The sequence below is a fragment of the Cyprinus carpio genome, chromosome B22 (genome assembly GCF_018340385.1).
Source record: "Cyprinus carpio isolate SPL01 chromosome B22, ASM1834038v1, whole genome shotgun sequence".
Classification (NCBI taxonomy): domain Eukaryota; kingdom Metazoa; phylum Chordata; class Actinopteri; order Cypriniformes; family Cyprinidae; genus Cyprinus; species Cyprinus carpio.
Window position 1 is genome coordinate 14,163,011 of NC_056618.1, and position 24,469 is coordinate 14,187,479.

Genomic DNA, 24,469 nt, shown 5'->3' on the forward strand with positions numbered 1-24,469 from the left:
CTTTTTCCGGTTTAATGATGCTCTAATAATGTAATTTGATAAAGCCTGACAAAAGCAATTTGAGCTTTTCAAGGAGCGTCATACCAAAAATGTCCGAATAAGGAGACTTTTTACGGCAAATATGAAAGTGCATGAGATTGTCATTCCCATGTCTGATTGTCAAATGTCTATTATTTAGTCCCATGGAGAGTCGCTCTTCAGTATTGCGTTTTTCGCTCATACTTAACCTTTTGAATATTGCATGGTATTTTTACCATTCGAACTTTGCAGGGCCAAAGTCCACCGCCACCTGGTGAGTTTGCAGCGCTATGACTCGCATGCTAAGTGTGCTTAATTAGCTCATGTGAGAATAACTTGATCATTTTGGCGCATGATGTTCTAATAAGCAGATGCTAGGTCACGGGAGAACCATCTGAATACCAAGTTGGAATGGCAGGCACTTGCGTGACGGTTTGGTGCCGTGTCTCGGAAAGCAACTAGTTGGTTTGCGTACCAGCGTCCCTGAGTCTTTGCTCAACCTGTGGAGCTCAGAAGGGTTCGCGGCTGGTGAATTCTTCTGTGGGAATGAGTCACCCAGAAAAGGTACTCGAATGCTTTTTGAGGTCTCGCCTTGGTTGCGCTCTTTCTCTAAGGTGCACACACACATCGTTGCTGTCTTCCTTCTAAAATACCTTTGGGTCTTTGACATTCTGGCCTCTTTCCTGTCTGCAGTGCTAGTCTCAGTCTTCTCACTTTCATCCTCCCTGCATGCATCTATTCCCTTTTCTCTGGACTATTCTTTCATGCCTGCCTCTCGGTCTCTCTCCCTGTGTTCCCACTCTATTTCCTTTCAATGAATATTAACAGATCTTTTGACTGTCAGCACCTACCCTTTCAGATTCAATTGCTTGCTTCGACTCAAGGGGCATTGCTAAATGCTTTGGTGTTCTTTTGCTGTGACATGTTTTCTGTGTATAAGTCTAAATCTGCCTTGCATGCAAAACTGTTTGGCACCTCATCTTTGCCCTGAAAAGTCTTTTATTTGGTCTACAGAATCATGACAGCAAATGTGAAAACTGTTTTCCCAAAGGATGAATCTCAGCTAATATAGTTTCTGGCAAGGAATCAAGCTTCCCTGCAAATAATGGTGCTGTGCATTGATACATTAAATTGATTAAAACAACTTGCTAATTGTCCATTTGACTACCCAACAGTCCAAACAAAAATTGCTCAAGCTTCTCATCTCAACTGTACCCAACGGATGCCTTTTATTTTGGGCCAGAGTATCACATTAGTGTTGATGGTGAGGAATTGCGCTATATATGGATAGAAATACCCTTTTTAATACGCTTTTTAAAGTGACAAAAATAGATCTGTGACTATGCTAATTGCCAATTAAAGGTCCAAATGGTTCTTGGAAAAAAATATAATGCAAATAACTGTGCCTTCGAATTCTGCAGAAAAATCAAGCTCATTTTTGGTTCAAATAATTGTAATGCTGTGTTTCGGCAGCCTAAACCATATCTCAAAAAAGCTAACCATTGCTTTGACTGAAAAAAATTTGCTCAGGGCCTGTTGGGCACCTCATCTTTGCCCTGAGTAATGGATGTCTTTTATTTGGTCTACAGAATCATGGCAGCAAATGTGAAAACTGTTTCCCCAAAGAAGGACTCTCTAATATAGTTTCTGGCTGAGAAATAAAGCTTCTCTGTAAATAACTTTGCATTACATCAGTAAATGCAGTGCTGTGCACTGATACTTTTTAAGTTGACCAAAGCAACATGCTAATTGTCTATTTGACCCCACCATTAGTCTGAACAAAAATCTGAACTGTAACCAGCAGATCTATCTTATTTTGGGCAACAGTATCACTGGTGTAGATGACATCTGGTGAGGAATTGTGCATTGAAATATCTCCTACTCAAGACAATACCATGCTCTTTTTAAAGTGACAAATAGATTTGTGATATGCTAATTGGCAATTAGATGTCCAAACAGTTCTTTTAAAAAAGATTTGTTATGATATGCAAGGATAACTGCGCCTTCAATTTCTGCAGAACAATCAAGCTAATTGTTGGTTCAAATAATTGTAATGCTGTGTTCCAGCAGCCTAAACCATATCTCCAACAAGCTACCATTAATTTTGACTGGACAATACTCGCCCAGGGCCAGTCTGGCAGCTCATCTTTGCCCTGGGTAATGGATGTCTTTATTTGGTCTAAATAATCACAACAAATGTGAAAACCGTTTTCCCAAAGGATGACTCTCAGCTAATATAGTTTCTCATGAGGAATCAAGCTTCTTTGCAAATAACTGTGCAGTAAAGAAAAAATAATGCTGTGCATTGATCCTTTAAATTGACTAAACCAACATGCTAATTGTCTGTTTGACCACCCAACGGTCTAAACAAATCTCATCTGAACTATAACCAGCAGATCTCTTTTACTTTGGGCCACAGAGTCATGGTGGTGTAAATGACATCTGGTGGGGAATTGTGCTATATTTGGATGGAAATAACTCCACAATACATCAGACAATTCCATGCTGTGCACTGGCACTTTTTAAATTGTCGAAGCCAAATATGTGTCATGAAAATGGCCAATTTGATGGCTAAAAAGTTTTATTGTGACATTCGAAGATTAATTTCTGCCAAAGAGTTGTTTTTTTCTTTGGTACAGATAGCTGGACTGTATGCTTGAACATGCAGTGCTGTGTTTCGCCAGCCTAAAATTGATCTCCAACATGCTAATTATTGATTTGACTGGGCAAAACTTGCTCAAGGATTGTTTGGCTTCTTATCAATGCTCCAACTAACCAATGTTTACACAATTCTTTCTACCACAGCAAGCAGAGTTTACCCAAAGGACAACTTTATCACATACCACTAATGCCAGGTCAGAAACACTTCTAGCTAACCTTAAATACAAATATCATTACAGTATGTAAGAAAATACCATGCTTTTTTTAAGGTACATTTTAAGTAGCCTAAGCCAGATCTCCGACATGCTAATCATCTGTTTGATGCAACCCACTGTGAGAGTAAATGCAATATTGAACTTCACAACTCGACTTGACCAGATAATATCCTTCCATATATAGACACCAAGAGTGAACCATTAGCATTGCATGAAAGTGGCTAATTTGCATAGTGGATAAGAAACCCTTCCCTTTTGTATCCTAGCTGACAACAGTATCAATGAATAATATTAATCGTGGGAGAAATCAAATCAGCACATTAGCTGTCCTCCGTTGAGGCCTTGAGGAGCAAGAAGACCAGAGCAGAATGATAATTCATGTTGTTTTATTGCCTCAAGTGGCACTGGGAGATGGCCGTTGTTGTTTGTTTAAGTAAGGGTCAGGCCTCTTCATCTCTGGAGATCAAACATCAGAAGGGAGCAGACAAAGCTTGTTTCATAAGAGTCTCTCCTATACTTCTTTAGAAGGTGATAGAGCAGATCCCTGTTGAAATGAGTTGAAGCTCTCGCTCTGGGCCTTTGGAATACGCAGAATTCTGCTTCCGCTGCAAGAATAATACAACAAAGAACTTGATTGCACTTAGCCTCTTTCCATGTTATCTTCTTCTGCCACCTGCCTCTATGTTTTTAGTCCAAATGCTTTAATGTTTGAAATCCCTGCTAATTAGCAACATGAAATGTGGCAACCTGAAACAAGACTATGAAGGCTTTAACCCTTTCAAATACTACAACTCGCTCGAAAAAAGGTGAAATGAAAGCTTTTATTCTTTAGAATAAAATGCATCAATGAAATAGCATCCGTTTTGAGCTCATGTTGACTTTTAAGTCTTTAAATTAGTTGGACACTTGTGTCAGGTTTGGCAGAGAGATCTTCCACTGTGCTTTTATAGCATTTGTTTCACGTTTTAACAACACACTTAAGCTAATCAAATCGTTCCCCAGCCTCTCAAGTGACCCTCTTTGGAAGTGATTGGAATCACTGTGGGGCCTAGACAAGAAATCCTGGGTTAAGAGCCCAGGGCTTAATTAGCACTTCATAATTAAAGTAGAATGACACATTTAAAAGGGTTTTAGACAGAATTTAACTGCACAACTGCTGGACTAATGGAAGTTAAAGGAGTGCACCATGCAGTGCCGCTAAATTGGATTTCACAGATGCACCATTATTTCAGTATCAATGTCACGCACGTGTGTGTGAAATGCAGGGGCAAAGTGTCTGCTATCGTCTTGCTCTGGTGCACAGCTGAGGAAAAGCACACAGGGCTAAAGTCGGTCTTTTGTGTCAGTAGGGAAATGACTCACACAGGAAAAGAAGACCACATCTCTGACAGCGAGTGTAATTAAGATTTTTTTTTTATACCTAGAACACAGACTTTAGGAAGAGGAGGCGTACTGTACATGGTGTGCAATTTAAAACTTAAAAGTGCAATTAGGATGTTTATTTGTCATGCCTTTAACGTCATGTACTCGGCTGATTGAGGCATTAACATTTTCTCTTTTTTTGTCCCTAAATGCTTGAATTTACAGTCTCTTTTTTCATCATGCCTCATAAAAGCCGACATAGTATGTAATGTAGTTGAGGCACAGCCACTGGGTAGGGAAGGAATGCTTTGAAGAAAATAACCTGCCTGAGCTTTGCCTTGAGTGGATGGTAGTAGCTGCTGTCCATGGTTCTGAAACCAATGAACAGTACAAGAGCACTAATACACTAGTCAAAAAAATGTGACCAGGATTCCCGTTGGAATTTCTGTCATCATTCAAAGCCAGTCCTAAAGAATGGGAAGGGGAATTGGTTCATAGGATTTTAGCATAACACAAAAACTAGATCTTTTAAAGCACAGGAGTGCCTTACTTTAATCTGCAGAACACAAAAGAAGATATTTTGAAGACTGACATTGGACCCCATTGGCAAAAACACAGAGACATTTCTCAAAATATCTTATGTGTTATGCAGAAGAAAGAGAAATCGATTTGAATGACGTGTAAATGATTTGAATTTTGGGTGAACTTGAAAAATACTAAATTATTGCCATTATAAACATTCATAATGAGTATCTTTGTTATTTTCTCTAAAAATGTCTAAACATTGATAAAACGCAATAAAATATTTATTCCGTTTTCAGATGATGTATAAAACTCAATTTCAAAAAAATTGTCCCCTACGAATGGTTTTGTGGTCCAGGGTCACAATTATATTTGAGATAGACTAGGCTATCTGAAAACAATTTATACTGTCTTTGCTTTTTAATTAAATGTATGTTGACTCTCAACGCATGGGTCATTCATATGTGTATAACAACTATTCAAGCAGAGCAATATACATAATCACACTGTGTGATTGTATAAAAACAATATTCTCTGTACTTGGACAAATGGAGAGAGAGGAAAAGGTTCATTGCACTTTATGCAATTCTGGATATCATACTTCAACCAGATCCTCACAAAGGTAAGTTACAAAGTGGACCGCGTACACCTCGTATCTATCTGAGGACAGCGCGCGATCCAACGGGAGGCGCGAGAGCGCAACATTTGATGTGCGCGCATGACAGGAACGCGCTATTATGTTGAAAAATCGTAGAGCACAAACTTTGCGCTCAGTCTCAGTGCAAGGACTTGGAGTTCCCCTCAGGAAGGAGTCATTTCACGTCATGTGTTTCTGGTATTGCACTGGACGCATCAAAGATGCGCGCACTCCACAGAGGTTTGGAGACTCCAACTGGATGCTTATTCCGCGCGCGCTCAAGTTAACGCAGCCCTAAAGGGATGAAAACTCTGCTGTCATCATCGTCAGCGGGAAAAGGTTCACATGATGACTTCAGACCTGTTGCTGGTTCTCCAAATGTCCTCGATCTGACAATGGTTAACTGCTTCAATTCCTCTAGCTCCAACAGCACGGCCGTCAGCTCGGATGGGGCTCCGTTCCCAGGGTACACGATGGTCATTCTGGCGATCCTCATGATAACTCTGGTGGTCGTGGTGGTGGTCGGGAACGCGTTGGTTATTCTCGCGTTCGTCGTGGACAAGAGCCTCAGAAATCAATGCAATTACTTCTTCCTTAATTTGGCTATATCGGACTTCCTTGTTGGTATGTATAAATGTGCATTTGAATTAACCAACTCAAAAAGCTTCATATGCGCTTGTTTTTGCATTGCAAATGTGCATGTGAATATAAGATATTGCATCTCTTAAAAAATGATATGCATGGCATCGAGCAATAGAAGCCCCTTTGTTCTACAGGATCAAAGCGTTCTGGAGATCATATTTACTGTACATCTGATGAGATCTGTGGGAATATTGGCTTTGATAGACACCCAAATGATAGTGCAAAGAAAAGTTACATAGATTAGACTAGACCTTACTCGATAAAACACGCAAGTGTAGCTGATGAGTAATGCCGGATCGATCAAACATATGTACTGGATATGCAACAGAGAGATCGATACCAATCTATGGTCGCCTTGATTTTACCAAGTAAGCCATGTTCCTGGATCAACATCTTTTGTTGATCGTGAATCAACATTACTGTCCAAAAATGTAGACTAAACCTCATCCCTACCCCACTCCTCTAAACCTAACCCTACCTATAATTTATTCCTAAAATCAGTGGGAAATGATAGCTGATTAACAAGAGTGTAGAAGCACCTAACCCTGACTGTAAGCCTAAAACTGATATTTCCTGAAAAGTTATCCCTCAATTCTGATTGGTTAATTGGAATGTTGTTCCAGGATCAATAAGGATGTTGATCCAGGAACATGTTGTACTTGATGAAATCACAGTCAACGCCAATCTAGAGTGCAGCGTGAATGATGTGTACATAATGAAATTTAATAACAGCAAATCAAATATGAACAACATTTTTTAAATGAAATGTTTGGTTTTGCACAATGAGTACCCAAAATGTACAAAAAGAACATTAATATGATACTTGTACAACCAAGTTTTCATTCAGTGTTGGGAATCTCAAAATGGTCAACAATGGCCAATATATTGGTCTAGGTATTGTGTATTGGTTTCTTGCTCAGTTTTGAAAGTCAGTACTCATTAGCATGGCCTGTTGCCAAATGATAAATGTAAATTATTGTAGCTGTGCTTGCTTTTAGAGTGTATGTCATAAAAGTGATGTATGTTCATAAACCTGATTACACATGATTTGCAGTCCTGACCACATCACTGCTTTGCAGGAAATGGATTCAGAGTGAATTATTACATAAACCACATTTCTCTGGTTTTGTCTGCTTTGACCTCATCTTGAAAACCAGGAGAGTGATTAGACCACTCATAACAGCAACCACAACAAAAGTTTGTTCTCCAAGGAATACAAAACTAGTAGGTCAAACCTCTCAAATCCACTGAAATGGACCTGCATCCTCATTTTGCAATTTCGACATGATTTTCTTTGGTCTAATTTTCTTTTTGCTTGTGAATTATGAGTAGATATATAGGGTGAGTATAGGGTGAGGGTAAGTGTTTGTCTTATTTGCTGTCATTAAATTTTATTTTGTGTATTATATCACCATTATATTTGGCAATGAAAACCCCACAATGGCTGTCCTGAAGCTAACCAGATCCAAATTTCCCAAAGTGCCATACATTTTTATAATTTCCAGTAACTCAAAGTGAAAGGGGATCCAGGTTGTCAACTATTTTTATCAGTAATTTTCAGTATTGCATATATATGTATTAATAATATTATTATAATATTGCTTCATCCACTATATGGGTGAAGACTCAAATTTCCCAATGAGCCATACATTTTCTTTTGTTTTCAGATCATATTCTTGTCATGCTTTCTTAGCAAAGCAGGTTCTGCGGTGGAAAAAGGAATGATTACACCCATCCATCTGCAGTACCAAGACAGAGACCTTTAGTTCTCTGCTGCTCTGTGGTGTGCTGGCACCATCAATTATTGGCTTGGATTAAGAGTGCATTAAGAAACGAGATCCTATCTGCGGTTCATTTCAAGATCCGCACAGCCTCGTGGTCTATTCACCAAACCCTCTCTGCCTGCTTGAGTGTTTATTTACGGCTCATAGGCATTAGTGCTCAGCCGATGTAGTGCTCAGTGGAAGTTCTTTGAAAAAAAAAAATTAAACAACTTGGTTTGAGAGATAAGAGGTGCCGCTCTACCCGAAAACATGCCCACGTAGTTTAGATGAACAAAGTGTGACAAAGCGCTGCTTTTTTCCTCAGATGCCAACCAGTTTAAAAGCTCTAAATAATGGAGCCATGGCTGTGTATTTGACAGTATGATAGATGTGAAATCTCAGTGTCCTTCAAAGACTAGGCGGTGATGAGATTGCTGTTTTGTATGGCTTTGTGAAAAAGCTTTCTCTTGATGCTTCTAGGTGTGGAAAAGCAAGAGAAAGAGGTAGAGAGCTCAGAAAGCAGTCAGCGTTCCCTTTGCAGCTCGATGGCTTTTTGATAATGGCTCAGGTTTATCGGTCACATTGTGAAGCGACTCCTTCGTGACATGATCCATTGATTTTGTGCTCTGAAGAGCCTATTATATCCTGACCAGGAGAAGCATGTGGCCATTGATACCAGTCGAGGGCTGTATATAATACAGTAAAATGTGATGTCTCTCTCTCTTTCCAGGGGCTTTTTGCATCCCGGTCTATATGCCCTATATCTTGACGGGCAGGTGGATGCTGGGCCGTGGACTGTGTAAGCTGTGGCTTGTGATGGACTACTTGTTGTGCACGGCTTCTGTCTTCAATATCGTCTTAATCAGCTACGATCGCTTCCTGTCCGTTACCCGAGCTGTAAGTATCAACATCCAATTAGTCTACTTAAAGTAATAGTCAGTAAATGCCACTCCAAACCTGCATGTTATGTTTACAGTGCAGCGTCGTTGAGCTCCAGACGTTAGATTAGATTGAACTATTTTTATCAGGACTCTTCAGTATTGCATTAAATATATTAAAGGTTGACATTATTCTTGCTTCGTCCACCATATTGTGTTAATGTTATCTCAACACGATGCATTCTGGCATATCTGTTCTTCCAAAGACAAAATCGTAGTAGTTTTTCATCAAAATAGACCAAAAATAAGCCAACCTCTGCTCTTCAACCACCTTACACAAACATTTCTCGATCACAATCAATTCATGATAGACAAGTCTTGCCACTTTTTTCATGTAAAAAAAAAATACTGTTTTGCGAGTTGTGTAAACATCTCATTTGTTTCAAAGAGAAATTTCCAGTACATAATCTGAGACACAAAGCAAAACTTGTAAGCAATTGCAATATTCAGTGTTTGCAACCCATTTTTTTGTCCGTTATGTCAGAAGCATTTTATGTTCTTCAAATATTCTAATTGTTGTCTCCTACAAATGCATACAAACCAAGTTTTCGCTTGGTGCCTCAGATGATGCACTGCACATTTCCCTTTTGTCTGAAACAAATGAGTTGTTCACAAAACCCACAAGACACTGAAGACAGTGTTATTGCAATCAGATGAATAATAAGCAAATGACTTGCTGCCCCGGCGACAGATCTTAGATAATAGCGGCCCACCCAACGCATGATGCTCACATCCTCGGTGGATCCAGCGTTCAACTGCTCTATGGTCATGAATTTTTCAGTGCAATTTACTGCAAATATCTGCTATGTTAGTCACGGACGACATCATCAATTCATATTCATACTTCATAGTGAGTCAACCTTAAGACCAGTGGGTTATTAAAAATCCAAACTTGGGCTCTGTTCCAAAACCAATTGAGCTGCCTTGCTGTCTTCATCCCAACTGAAATGTACCTCATAAATGACCAATTCTTTATTTACAAAGTAAGGTTTTCACAGCAATGCCATAAAAGATCCACTTTAGGTTCCCAAAGAACCTTTCAGTGAACAGTTCATAAAAGAGCAATTCTTTCTTAGAGTGAGTAAAGAACATTTGAATCATCTAAAGAAGCTTTTGTGTAATGGAATGTTTCCATTGATGTTAAAGGGATAGTTCCCTCGAAAAAGGAAAATTCTGTCATTAATTACTCACCCTCCTGTCGTTCCAAACCTTTAAGACCTTTGTTCATCTGCAGAAAACAAATTAAGATATTTTTGATGAAATCCGATAGCTTTCTAACCCTCCATAGACTGCAAGAGAACCCAGAAGAGAACAAACAGTTGAATAAAGTCATCATTTTTGTTTTCTTTGTGCAGAAAAAGTATTCTCGTAGCTTCATAAATTACGGTTGAACCACTGATGTCACATGGACTATTTTAACAATGTTCTTACTACCTTTCTGGGCCTTGAATGTAGTAGTTCCCCTGTTGTCTATGCAGGGTCAGAAAGCTCTCAGATCTCATCAGAAACAATTTCATCAAAAATGTCTTGTGTTCCAAAGAGGAATGAAGGTCTTATTGGTTTGGAATGACATGAGGATGAGTAATTAATGACAGAATTTTTATTTTTTGGGTGAACTAACCCTTAAAAGATTCTTCATGGAACCACTGATGCCAATAAAGAGCCTTTATTTTTAAGAGTTTATGAATGGCTGCCATAGAATTTGGCCGATTCTTTGCAGTATAATTATGCCTCCTATCTTTTAGAACAGCTTTTGCGTCAGAAAGTGTGCAGACAATGCCTTAAACTGCTTCCTACATGTTTTGTAACAAATGTAAAAAGTACAGGAAGTACTCTTTGGTCTTGTATTGCAATGCACTGCTGTATTGTTGCATAAGTGCTTTTTAAGTGTCCCTCTCAGTCGTTCTAGTGGCTTGACTGAATTCTGGTTTATGACTGGCATGCTGCAGACAGCTATTTTGGACATGCAGGCAGCTGCCCAGTGATTCTGTGAGGCTATAATGACTCACGGGGAGCGACTATAACAAGGCTGCCCCCTCTCCTGACCTTTACATCCTGAGAGAGGCCTCTGATGAAAACCACATGGCTAAAAGTCATGTCTAAAACAGGCACCTACCCACCAAAATGGCTACTGTAAGGAAACCACATATATGTGCCTCTGTGTTACAGTTTAGTCGGTGATCTGAAGAGGGATACCCAGGTACAAATAAAGTATACTTGAATGCACTAAACAATACTTAAGTACAAGCAAGTACATAAATTGTGTAAGTTATACATTATACACTAATTAAAAGTATATTTCTACTTCAGTAGTACTTCAGTGCACTTGAAAAAGTATACTAAATACCACTGATATTTAAATAGATTTTTAGTGCATTGAAATAAAGTGCAAAAATCTTCTATTAGTGTATTTCTTAAGTGTGCTCTGAATGCTTTAAAAATCGCTCAATCTTAGTAGACTTTTATATAGTAATCATATGTTTAAATTAAACTGATTTTATTAAAAATATATTTCTAATGTACTAGTTATATTTTCCCAACTGTGGTACTTAAGTACACTTAATATAAATGCACTAATTAGCACTAACACTTAAGTTGATTTTATGCGTTGTAGTACACCAAATATACAGAAGGGTTTAAAAGTGGTAACTAAATACAATTTTAATACAAAGATAGAATGTTAAAAGTGCTTTTTAGTTCATATTCATGGTGGCTCAAAATAGCACAGTTGAGTACACTTTAAGGTTAGCTTAAGTGTATTTTAGTGCACTTTTTTCATCTGGGTTGAAGAGTAAAACCTACTAATGCTACTAACTTAACTATCTTTTTCAGTACCAAGCTACTTTATCCAAAGTCACTATTTTATGTCGTAATATGAGGAAGTAATCAATTATGCGCTTCTATCTCTCTCAAACATAGCACTGGCAAGACGTTATATTGAACTGATTCATTCGGATGTAAAAGTGTAAATTTATAAGTTTAATGCTGTCACTTTAATCAAGATTCATTCATTCAAATCCATCATTTTTGAGCGAGCTAAATACTGCTCTGATTAAATTATTAATTATATAGTCCAAAAGTTATATATTTAAAAAATATCACCCGTTTGAATTGCTTTAATGTACTTGTCTGCTTTTTGTTCATAGCTTGTTGTGTTTCTAACTGGTTTTAAGGAGTACCTGCCCATCGATTAACTACTTTAAATCATGAGTTGCTTGTACAGTTTTAAAGTAGCTGGATCTGAAGTAGCTTTGAAAACCACGTGGCTGTACACCAGCTCTTCTGGTGAAATCATAAAAGGAAGGAAGGAAGGGGAAGGAAGTTCAATATTTTTTTCCATTCAGTGTGTGCATTTATCTCCATTGCAAACAGTGAAACGATGTTGAATTTGGGTTCTTGAGGTCCTTAAATAACCTCTCTTCACATTCAACTAAACTGTTGAGCAAAATAAGCTCAGAAAACATGGGAATGATGCCCTACTGTGAAAGACGAATGCGCTGAGCGAAAATGGTGTTAAAGCCCATTTCCCAGTCCTTAAACAGCTTTTGACGTTCCAGAGCAGGGTTTGGGCGAATTATGAAACGCAAATATTGATTTCCTGTGGAAAATGTAGAATCAAAATTGTTAAGAAACATTAAGGCATAGATATGCGCTACAATAACAAATTTACGAGATCTTGCAGATGTGTTGAAAGGTAATTTAACTGCTTGTGACTGAATATCTGGAGAATAACTTTTAATAGATTATGCAACGACATCTCAGCAGTTTATTCCGCCGTGGCTTCATGCATAATGTATTAGAATTTGCATATTTTGCGAATACATTTCTTATCCAGCTCTTCTGAAGTACTCATTGTTTAATGTTGTTACTTCCTGTTGACAACATGTCTATGGGCTTTATCTGAGATTGCTTTTGAAAGAGTAGCGATCCGTCATCCGTCATAAATGACAAAGTTAAATGCTTTTCAAACCTCAAATGTCATTTCAAAAAGACTTGTCAGTAATTGAAAGTAGCGGTTTATGTGATAGTATCAGTGGCATTTGACAAGAATGTCTGGCTTTAATCATTCTCCTTGGTGGTGAATTATTTAAGTCAGAGATGGTTCTTTCCTTAAGTATGTTCTGTACAGAATAAGGTTCAGGAAAGATAGTGTGTTTTCCAAAGGTTGTGTGTTTTTCGAGATTATGCAATGCATAGGGATTATCATAACAACAATCCCCGACCTCTGAGGTCTACATATGATATGTTTTCTCATAAGTACTATTAAATAAGATTATTTTTGTTGTGCAGATTTGTTGGTCAAGCTGTCTCAGTCATATGTCATTGCAAAATAATCAATTATTGTTAATAATAAAATGGTTACATGTAAAATAAAAAATAAAAAAACAATGTCACAATGCAACAAATATTATTTACATTTAATAATTATTTGTTTTTGGGGTGAAATATAATCTAGACGAATGAATTGTATATAAAAAGCTTCTTCTCTATTAAAGCATTAGTGCTTTTCCATTGGGCGACACATCAAAACTGAAATGGGCAGTATGTCAACAAAACTTCACCATCTCCAGCGTCCCAGAATCCAGTTCAAGGGCTTTAGAAGGTGTGAAATACCGTGATGTTTGTCTGAGGTAGTAATTTGCTGTAATTTCAGGGCTGAAATGGCATTAGTTCATAACAAGAAAACACCCTTGAGGGCTCCAGTCTTTTTCGAATAGATGATTCATTTCTCTGGTTGTCATCTTTCCAATTGTCATTTTTAAATTACTGAAATGAAAAGTGTTTCGGGCCGGACTCTAGAGAGTGAGGTGCTATGGCGAAGACAGCCTTATTGTCACACTGTCCATCAGTGAAGACAATTACGCTTGTCAATTATTCATTGCTATATTTCAGAAGATTTACAGTTCATTTCAATGGCCTCTAAATTACAAACATGTTCAAAACTTTGAAAAACATGATTGATAGTTGATACTTTTTTATACAGTAAAAGCTCTTTTAGAGTAATTGTACAAATGTCCACCTTCAGCTCATGCTTCAAGTGTCTTTTTGCTTTCAAATCTTTGCTATTTTTTATCAAGTAAATGTCAGAATAACTGTAGTAATATTTCAATATTAACACTTACTGGACTGAAGCAGCTCAGCATTACTTGATTCTCCATCAATCATATTTTAGAAAAAAACAGTGAGTCTCAAATCTTATCATCAGGATCTTTTGAGAAACGTTTGTTTCCAGAAGCTTTACTTTTACTGTTTTGCACTGGAGGAATAATCTTCCCAAGCCTCCAAAACATCTCCGACTTTTGAGGAATGTTTATTTCTTCATCTCTCAATCATTATTGGATTGGTTTGGATCATTAAATCACATCTTACTAAGACATGTTATTGGAGATATAGAGTGACAACTAATATTTATACCATTTTACGTAAGTATCTGCTGTATTGTTATAAAGATATCACTATATCAGACTATATATGAGCCATAAATGCCTGATGTATCAAATATGATACTCAACAAAAACATGTATAAAATTTTAAAAAATATTTTGTCTGAAGATTCAGCAAACATAAATTTATAATATTTTAAAAAATGTTTTGTATTTTAATATTTATATTTATATTATTTTTATATTTATATTTTATATTTATATGGGTATATAAATATATATATATATATATATATATATATCATGTATAAAATTTTAAAAAATATTTTGTCTGAAGATTCAGCAAACATATATATATATTTATGCTATGTGTAATCCTCCTATTTTGCGTTCTTTTTTAATAAAGGCAGTAGAGAGAAAGGCAGCTTGCTAGGTTTTGAAACAGAGCCACAGGAAGTTGTTTCTAAAAAAAGGTAGGAAAAAAATGGTATTCATGGTGTAAAGTGATTTAGTCATGTGTCTTGATCTTTTATTAAATGTAAATTGTATTTTCATGTCATCAGATTAATCGGACATGCTGATTAACTTATAATAGCCACATTAGTCGAACTGGTCCAAATCATTAGCTCACTGTATAACCGATCAGTTCTGCAGTACTGAAATTGGTTCTTTTTCCTCGCGGTGCTCTGAATCCTAGGCTGTGAATTGAGTAAATCATGAAAAGAAGAGGCAGTCACACTGAGTGTGCATAGACTTTATTGAGTGCGATAGCTGCCAGGGATCACTCTCATACCAATTTATGACTCTGAACTATGGCTATTTTATGTGTCTCTCTCGTTTGACTTTAATCTTTCTTCTTATTCCATAGGTGAGGTACCGGGCCCAGCAGGGAGTCACTCGTCTGGCCGTGGTCAAGATGTTGGCGGTGTGGGTTTTGGCATTCCTCCTCTACGGACCAGCCATCATCTTCTGGGAACTGATGGTTGGAGAAAGCATCGTTCCAGAGGACGAATGTTTCGCCGAGTTCTACTGCACCTGGTACTTTCTGCTCTCCGCGTCTACCTTCGAGTTCTTCTCTCCGTTCATCTCCGTGGCCTTCTTCAACTTCAGCATCTATCTCAACATCCAGCGGCGGAACCGGAGTCGTATGGCTCATGTGGAAGCTGAGAAGGAGGACGGCTGGAGGGTCATCGACGGACAGGCCTCGTCTGTTTTCTTCGTCAAAACACGCAAGGTGTCCTCTAGCGAGCCAGCAACCGTTTCAGCCGTGATCAAAGATGACGAGGAGGTTTCGCCATCATCCAGCGGCGATCCCAGCAGCACCCACTCCGTGTCTTTGACAATGAAGACAACCATTAAAAAGCGAGGGTTGCTCAGCGGTTGGGTAAGGACGCGCATAATACGAGCGCAGGAGGCATCAAATCCATGCGCCCCATGCAGAAGCGGAGGACAAGCACGTCTCTCGAGAGATAAGAAGATTGCCAAGTCCTTGGCAATCATAGTGTGCGTTTTTGGGGTGTGTTGGGCACCGTACACTCTCCTTATGATCATACGGGCGGCCTGCAGTGGTAGCTGTGTGGAACATCATTGGTATGAAGTCACTTTTTGGCTCCTTTGGCTCAACTCGGCCATCAACCCTTTCCTCTACCCGCTTTGCCACAGCAGCTTTCGCCGGGCTTTTGCCAAGATTTTGTGCCCCAAGCGGCAGTCTGTTCGGCCACACGAGGAAAGCCCTTCCTGCCAGTGACAATCTGATGGCAACTGAAGGGATTTAATACTTTCACACTGAGTATTAAGGATGAAATAAAAGCACCAAGGCAAGAAAGTGAAACATTTTCGCCCAAGCAAATTCCGCAATGGAAATCCATGTCATTACTTGATGCATGTTTTGTTCTTCTTTGTTGAAACTTCCCGACATTAGATTCTTTATGAAGATTTGACCTTTTATTGATGGATATAAACAGTGCAACTAACAGTGCTGTTGTTATTTGTCTATCTCTTGTCTTGCAGTAAAATAGGAACAGAGTTGTTTCACTCTTGTTAGCTAATGTAAGTTGCATGTTCTGGGACATCTGTGGTGAAAAAGTGATGCAGCTTGTGTTCAGAACATATTCAGTTGACAGTCTCGCCCATATCAACATTATTTATTGACTGTATATTCCACTTCCTTGACTCACATAGATAAGCGAAGAAGAGGTGATCTATGTGAGATGGCATTACAGCTCAAATGAGAAAAGAAAAATATAAGGTGTGTTCTACCACTAAAAACATGAGCTTCTCAGTCAAACTCTGAAATCTATATCACCTGCTGTGGACAAGATTGAAACTAATAATGTTTTTGAATGGAAGTTTTGTGAAATGTGAATTAAGTTCTCATCATTTTTATAAGCTGAAAATCTTGAAAATGTCAATCAATTCTTATATGAAAGAATTGGAATGTAGCAACTGTGTCATGTGGACAATTTTTATGGTGCTTTTTTCCGTCATTTATAGTGATCAGCCCTGATCCCCCTTTTTTTTTAAGCACTCTCTGGACTTTCAATAATGTGTTCTTTTTGTGTTTAACAGAGGAAATAGTGTAATACAGCTTTGGAAGGACATGAAACAAATTTAATTTTGGGGTATATCTCTTTATGATTTGTTTTTTTTCTTGACTAGATTCATGGTTACAGTGTCATTGTCAACAACACTGAAATCATTAAAATGGCTTTATGAGTATAACTGTATGACTTCGAATGCTTTAAAACTTGTTTACAACCATTTAAATTTTTTTATTTATTTTTTTTTGGTGTTTTTGGGGGGAGGGGGATCCTTATAAAAGTAACGCAAATATATTTTGTGGTTTTGTACATGCCAAGTTTTCATCTTGGACCAGTCAGACTGTGCATTCAATTTCAAAGTCGTCAGGAGACTTTCTAAATTATGTTCTTTATGGATTTAACCAAGTTATCCAACTGAGGCCAATTTCATATTTGTACCCACGATTCAGTGCCTCCGCAGTTCTTTGAGATTAATTTTACTGAATTTGTTCATATCACAGAGGAGCAACATGGATAATCTCCAAAAAGCTCTACAAAAAAGGTTTAACAATCTCCAAAGGCAAGGTTTTTGTTTTCCCCAGAAGAGGCAACAGGATGATCTTATATTTGATATTCAAACTATATTGGTCAATAATTATAGCCTGAATTAAAAAAGCCCAAAACACCTAGCAATCACAGTAGAATTTTGCATACACCTCTAAAAGCTCAGGTCTTATCTCTGGAGCAGTCGCCACGCTTCTGCGGCTCTGATCTGCTTTTTTGCTTCAGTGAATTAGTCTTTTTTTTTTTTTCAGATGGCTTTGAGTGCACTCCATTTATCAGTGCTGTTTGGAGATCAAGTTAATTAAACCCCAATGACAAGCATCCTCATCAGATCCTTGAATTTGAAAATCTTGAATCTCTTAACCAGGTGATGCTGTTGCACTATATGGTGTCTATGTAAAGTGAATGAGGGGACAGACATGGTTGTTTACATGATCAATGGTTCGAGCATTTAGAGAGCAGCGTTTGAAGTGACTTCTTGATATTTTCTACTTGACAGTTCAAGAAAAGATGTGGTTAAATGTATCTTTCTTGGATGTTCCTTTTGTAGCTGTGCCGCAAATAGAAAAGCAGAAAATTGGCACGACAGTCGGGGAGCGGGAATGTTGGTTTTAGATTATTAGGCATTGTGTATATGCACACAATTCTTCAAAAACTATCAAAGGAAACGGCTGGGAACAGGTCATACTTCCATTGAAACAGATCAGCATGAACCTTCCCTCTGAGCTTTCCATTGCCTACAGATGATAACCTCCCACATAAATGTGTGGATGTCAGTCTATCCTGAATTTACGCTGATAGAATAAGACGCACAGAAATACATTTGTGGCCAAACTCCTTTGAAGACGTTCCACTGAATTGCGGAAGTCTGACTGACTCAAGCTGTTCGCAAGAACCAAGCTTAAGGGTTTAACATTACAATGCAATGTTGGGGACAAGTTTGATCAGGGGCTTATATCATAATTAATGCCCTTACAGCTATAAGAAGCTAATTTACTTCACTCAAAAGACCAGCTTAGACCACCGCTCTTTAGGGGTTCAAGCTGGTTTATGCTAGTTTGGTGCTGGTCTAGGTATTGGAACAACTGGATCAACCATGCTGATCACCTGCAAAACTCAGCTGGTAAAACACTGGTGGTGGTTGAGGAGATTCCCCCCTTCTATGTAAAGAGCTTTGAGTGCCCAGAAAATGCTATATAAATATAAGGAATTATTATTATTATTATTATGTCTACCAGCATGGTCTTTCTGATAAAGCTGATTGACCATGGTAGGTTTGGTGGCTATGCTAGTTCTGGCAAATGCTAATTCCAGCAAAACAGTCACCAGACAGAAGTAGACTGGTTCAAATGAACCTGTCTCTGGTTTGATGGTTGGATGTACTTGATTACGCATTGGATTTGATCAAGGATAATGTGTTTTTGACCATGATTTGCTGTTTTTAATGTGGTAAAATTGAACAACTTTAACCATTAAAATCACCTGCAAAATTTAACTGGTAAAACTTGTCTTACAGCATGTTTTTTGATGAAGCTAGTTGATTTTTTATAGTTTGGTTTATTTTTGTGTGATTTTGTTTATTCATGTGTTGATATTAGTATTATTATTTTGTGCTTTTAGTTTACTTTTTATGTACTTCTCAGAAATGGGATTTATGTACTCCTCAGAAATATACTTAAAATGTCATTTAAGTGTACTTGGCTTATACTTACAAAAAGTCTAAATATACTTGAACTTTACTTAAGTATACTTAATAAAATAAACTTGAGGTATACTACTTTTTGGTAATGGCATTTAAATCTTGCTGGCTATGCTAGTTAAGTGTCTTGGTGGTAGATTTTTGTGGGAGATGTGCTCTGGCAAAACAGTCACCAGATAGAAGTATATTAATTAAAAGGACAACCAATCTGCTATAGCTTTTAAAACTTGGTAAGGGTTAGGTTAGGTTACTCTTGGTGGAAAGTTTTTTGTGGGTAACTTGTGTAGTGGAATCAGATTAGTTCAAATGAACCCTATTTAGTTCAAATAGCCTAACTTAATGGGATTTAGGGGGTACATAGAGCAAAACAGGTTGGGAAACACTGGGCTAGATGTTCTTACTCAGATTACTAATATGGAAATTCTCAGTCCCTGGGGTTCCACAATCCCAAAGATTCTAACAGCACCTGCGGCTCCTGTAGATTATGGCCCAGATTTTGTGAGACCTTTGCAGTGAATGTCACAGGCGTTCACACCATTGTTCACCTTCCGGCACAGCAGGCACCACAACAGTCATTAAGGCTAACAGACAGCGGCATGATAAAGTCAGAGGCATGATAGGGCACTAAAGGACACAGTTTGCGCCAATTTAAAATCATACAAGCACAACAAACTCAACAGGGGGAAGCTGTACTGCATAGCAACCTGATGTGCTTAACGTGCCGTCATTTTCATACCACTACGTTATGCATTGTATTTTGTCAAGATGAATGTGATTGTTTTTTATCTTACATTAGAGCTTCTGAGCAGATGTGAGTATTATTTTGGTGCCAGTTTGATTTCCTTCTGTCACGCAGCGTTTGCTGTGTTTTCTGTGGTAAAATGCAAGTTTGATTAGATTCATGGTGGGCGATCGATTTTTGGCAAGTCCACATTTCAATTTCATCCCCCGAAAAACCCATTTAAGAAGTGTGGATGTTGTCAATGTGTGGCAATATTCCCCATCGAGAGAATTGTTTTTTAAGTTAAACTCCAAAAATGACAAAAAAGGGCACCACAGAAGTGCTCCAGATGTCTTACACTATATTGAATACATACTACAGCTTTATGGCAGTGCACTAACGTCATATTTTGAATGCATTCTAATGCAAAAAATATGGATTGACACGGTGGTAAGTAAATGTCAGAATTGTTGGATGTCAGGTCGCTTTGGATAAAGACATACACTAAATGACTGCTGGCTTACAACTGTTAAAAAGACTACTGTTATATTTATTTATGTTTATGAATGATGATAACTTATTCAGACCCCTTTACAAATGCACAACATCGTCTACACATCCAACCACCCTCCCACACACACTCTGCTGCAACAAATAAAAAAGAAAGAAACAGACTTTCTTTAGACAGATGGACAGTTAATTTGTTCCAGGACTCTTTTGTTCTCTTTTAGCTACAGGTTAATCTTGTTGAAAGATAAAAAATATTTTAGCTGTGTTGTGAATCAGTGCTTTTCAGTACTTTGAGGTGAAGTACCACCTTTGATCAAATCAGAACATCTAAATTCCCTTTCATTTCTCAGCATTGACATTTTTTTGTGTAAGTGTAGAGCTGATGCAACTTTTAGAGTTAAAATACTCTCTTGCAATCTTAATATGCAGAGACAGCTATAAGTAAGCCTTTTGTAGGTGGATTTCCTCTGAAGTGTGGCTCTATCAAACCCCGTTGCTCTTTTGCATCAATGTTTGGGGGATGAGAATGTGTTTGTCCAGCCAGTGATAAACAGGGAGCACTGTTTGAAAAGAGTCATTATTTATGCATTATTTTCAGATCTTAAGCCTGTGTTATACTTTCCGCGTCCGTGAGTCTGCTAGTGTTTGCTATGATGCGCGTGACGTAAAAATGGCGGAGTCAAGAAATCAAGACTACAATATAAACTCTCTTGTATGTGAATTGAAAATGTGTGCTATCCAAACATGTTTTATAAAAACAGCTAGAAATACTTGCTGAACTGCTTTTAGGTTGTTTCTGCAATGTACCAGCGAAACCTATTGAAACTAAAATCATAGTTCGTTTACTTCATCATTAAGACTTGAAGACTGCCTGACTTGACTTGGCCTGACACAAACTCTATAACTTCCACTGTCATACAGAGAAAGTTTTTCTCTCTCAAGGTAGACTACTCCTGCCTACAAGGTGAAGACTTCTTGTCTTAACAGAGGACAGGGTCGGATTTACTGTGCAATGTAGCGGAACGTGGTTAAGTGCCATGCCGGAGAATACAAGGAAAATGAAGGAAATATGAATTTAGGTTATGGGGATTCATTTAAGAGTCCTTAGCACGGCAGCAAGTTCCAAGGCATGTTGTGATGAAGCAGATGAAAAAGGTAAGCATACTGTTGTGTTGCGTGTCCACGGCGAACTTTATCAACAGGAGAACTGTCCACAGTGACAATGGCACAATTTGCCCCATGCTCTCGAGTCCGTGCTGCTGCAGTGAATTTTAAAATGGGTCTGGCTTGGTACTGTGCAAATGGTTGAATAACCGATGCATTTTGATTCATGGTCCTAAATTAATTCCCAGTTCTCTTTTTGGAGATTATCGAATCCCAATTTTAAGTTCATATTTAGATTTAGAAGAAATTGGTCTTATTTTCTGATATTGAGCCTTTAAGAGATAGGCTGAAATTGGACCTTTGGGACCAAAATGCAATCTGTGAGAGGCATTTGGTAGTGCAAAGCTTGGGATATTTGAAAGCCTACTGCATTAAATATGGCATGAATGTGTGAAAAATACCTATTAGATGACCTTTATTGAGGGAATACATAATTAACAGTAACTTGTCAATAGCACTGAAGGTTAGAGAGCACCAGATGAAATGGGAGAGGGTAGAATAATGAATGGGACTGTGAAGGGGTGTTTCGCTGTGTTGTTTTGTTGGTGAACAGCAGGTGAAAGATGCCCCATTCTCACTCACAGTGGGGGTGCTGTCAGTTGGTTGGTGGGTGTTCAAACTGGACATTTGTAGGAATGTGACAAAGACACAACACAATAGCATTCGGCTGGATTTTGATGCAATTTGCAGCAAGACGCTGACAGTCAACAAAAGGGCAGTGATGTTCTTTCGCTTCAGCTGACATTAACAAGTAATTGGACATTGGACGTGCACTCACAACTAAAACAAGCACAAGCACAATGCCTATTTAGATTTACAATTCCAAATAGTAATAGTTATTATATACACACATAGTACTTAAAGAGGACATAACACAGTTTCTGCCGAGCTCATGTTAATCTTGAAGAACTTAGTATTGCATCCTTCATGTCTCCTAGGGGTCTTTAGTTTTATCTGATTTGTCAACGAAAGATACAGCTTAACGCTAATCTCCAAAAACAGTCAAGCTTTTTTTGGAGGCATGCTGTGGGCAGAGCATGAAGCATGTTGGTGGTTGGTGTGTCCACGCACTCTATTGGTAGAATTGGCCATAAAAGACATTCCTCCCTTTATGAAATCACACAGGGCCATACTTAAAAAAACAAAACAAAACAAAAAAACATTCTGAAACTTATTTGAACCCTGAAGGAGTGTATTTGGCACAGAAATACTGTCATATGTCCAACTAATTTTTTTGAAACTTTTCACGTTTAGCATGAGAATCAAACTCTTTAGCAGTGTAAATAAGTAGCAATGCATGAAATAGCATTAGACATCCCCTTTAAAAACAACAAAAAAGGTTCTTTATTGGTAAGAACTTTTAACATCCATGGAACATCTCCATTCTTCAAAAGGTTCTGTTTAGTAAAAAAAGGTTCTTTATATTTTTTAAAATGATCTATTAAGAATTGTTTACTTAAATCGGGAACCAAAAATAGTTCTTCTGTTAAATCGCTGTGAAAGCCCCTTTTGAAACCTTTATTTTTGAGAGTGTAGGATACTAAAATGGTACTACTATGCTGTTTGGACATATAACAAAGGTACAACAATGATATTAAATTATAATACCCCAACAATGATGCACAAAAATGGTCCAATTCTGCTCCTGGAGGGCCACTGTCCTGCAGAGTTTAACTCAAACTCTAATTATGCACACCTGAAACTGCTAATCAAGGTCTTATTAGGCATACCATAAACCTCCAGGCAAGTTGGAGCCAAACTCTAGGACCACGTTTGTACACCCCAGCAAAGGGTTCTTTATCAGTGGTTCTCACCCACGTTCCTGGGGCCCCACCAACACTGGAAATCTTGCATGTTTGCTTCTGTCAGATGTTTGATTAAAGAGACATCCAAAACATGCACTGTTGGGTCTGGGGCTCCATGAACATGGTTGGGAACCACCACTTTAGATCAGGGATGTCTAATCCTGTTACTGGAGGTCTACATTCCAGCAAAGTTCAGCTCCAACTCTAATCAAACACAACTAGACAAACTCACTAAGCCCAAAAATGGTTCATCGATTGCAAGGGTCTCCAAAACTGCTTCTGGAGAGCTAGGTCAAGGTCTTCGAGGTTAATTGATAATTACAGGCATGTGTGTTGGAGCAGGGTTGGATCTTGAGGTCTGCAAGAATGTAGCTCTCCAGTAGACCCCTGTTCAATGGCATCACTTCGAAAACCAAGTTTGGAATCTTTATTTTTAAGAGTGCATAGTAATGCAGTCCATGCAGCTAACTAGCAATGGTACGCACTCCCCCATTGATTTGTTTACTGACAAGAGCCAGAGTCGCCTGGTACATGTCCAATGCGGAGTACTTAACACGCTCCGGCTATCAGCACACAGTGTGGGTGTTGAAACAGTGGGTGTGTGGGAGCCACAGCCAGCGTTCGTTTGATTGGGGGTGGATGTGAGGAAGAAAGAGAGAACGAAAGACCCTTCCTCACTGCAGGCACAACAGAAAGGGCTAGACGGCCGGGTTCCTACTGCAGGCAGTGGCACGGCACACTAATGACTGAGAGACAGCGGCAAGAGCAGAAATTGAGGTGTGCGTGGGCAGTCTGGTACAAACACACTGAAAGCCCTTTTCTTCTGGAACATTGAAGAGGAGCTGTTGATCGCTTTTCTAGCGCTGGCTGTGTGAAGAACGTAATATTACAGTTTTCAGAGGCGTTGCTGGAAACAGCCCCCGACATATAGAGGTCACCGAGTGAAAACGGAAAGAAAAACAGCCAGAGATATCGCATCTGTCATCAACTGAGTGATCAAACGTTGGAAAACATGTGCTTTAGGAGTGTGGTGCGCTCTAGTGGTGAAATGGCTTGTGGGTAAAGAGTAACCAAATCAAACAGTAATACACAACAAATTCACAACTGACTGATCCTTGGACGTATGATATAATGCCATATAAGGTATAATATTTCTATACCTTAATTTAACTGCGGCAGAGTGTATCTGCGTATTTCAAATAAACATGGCAATTTCTTGAATTATTCATATCTGCAACATATCCCAGACAGCACCGGTATCTCTGTAAGATGTCTGTTAAAGATTGCTTTATCTGGAAAGCATCTGCTTTGTACAAACATCTGATAGACGTCTCTAAGATGTCAG

At 38.4% G+C, this 24,469-nt stretch overlaps 1 protein-coding gene across 1 annotated transcript; it reads left to right on the top strand.

The window, feature by feature from the left end:
- Positions 1–5,216: 5,216 nt before the first annotated feature.
- Positions 5,217–16,721, top strand: LOC109060530 (histamine H3 receptor). Its single transcript, XM_042749656.1, has 3 exons — positions 5,217–6,039; positions 8,551–8,717; positions 15,011–16,721. The coding sequence occupies exons 1-3, from the start codon at positions 5,718–5,720 to the stop codon at positions 15,887–15,889; spliced, it is 1,368 nt and encodes a 455-aa protein (XP_042605590.1). The 5' UTR covers positions 5,217–5,717; the 3' UTR covers positions 15,890–16,721.
- Positions 16,722–24,469: the final 7,748 nt, after the last annotated feature.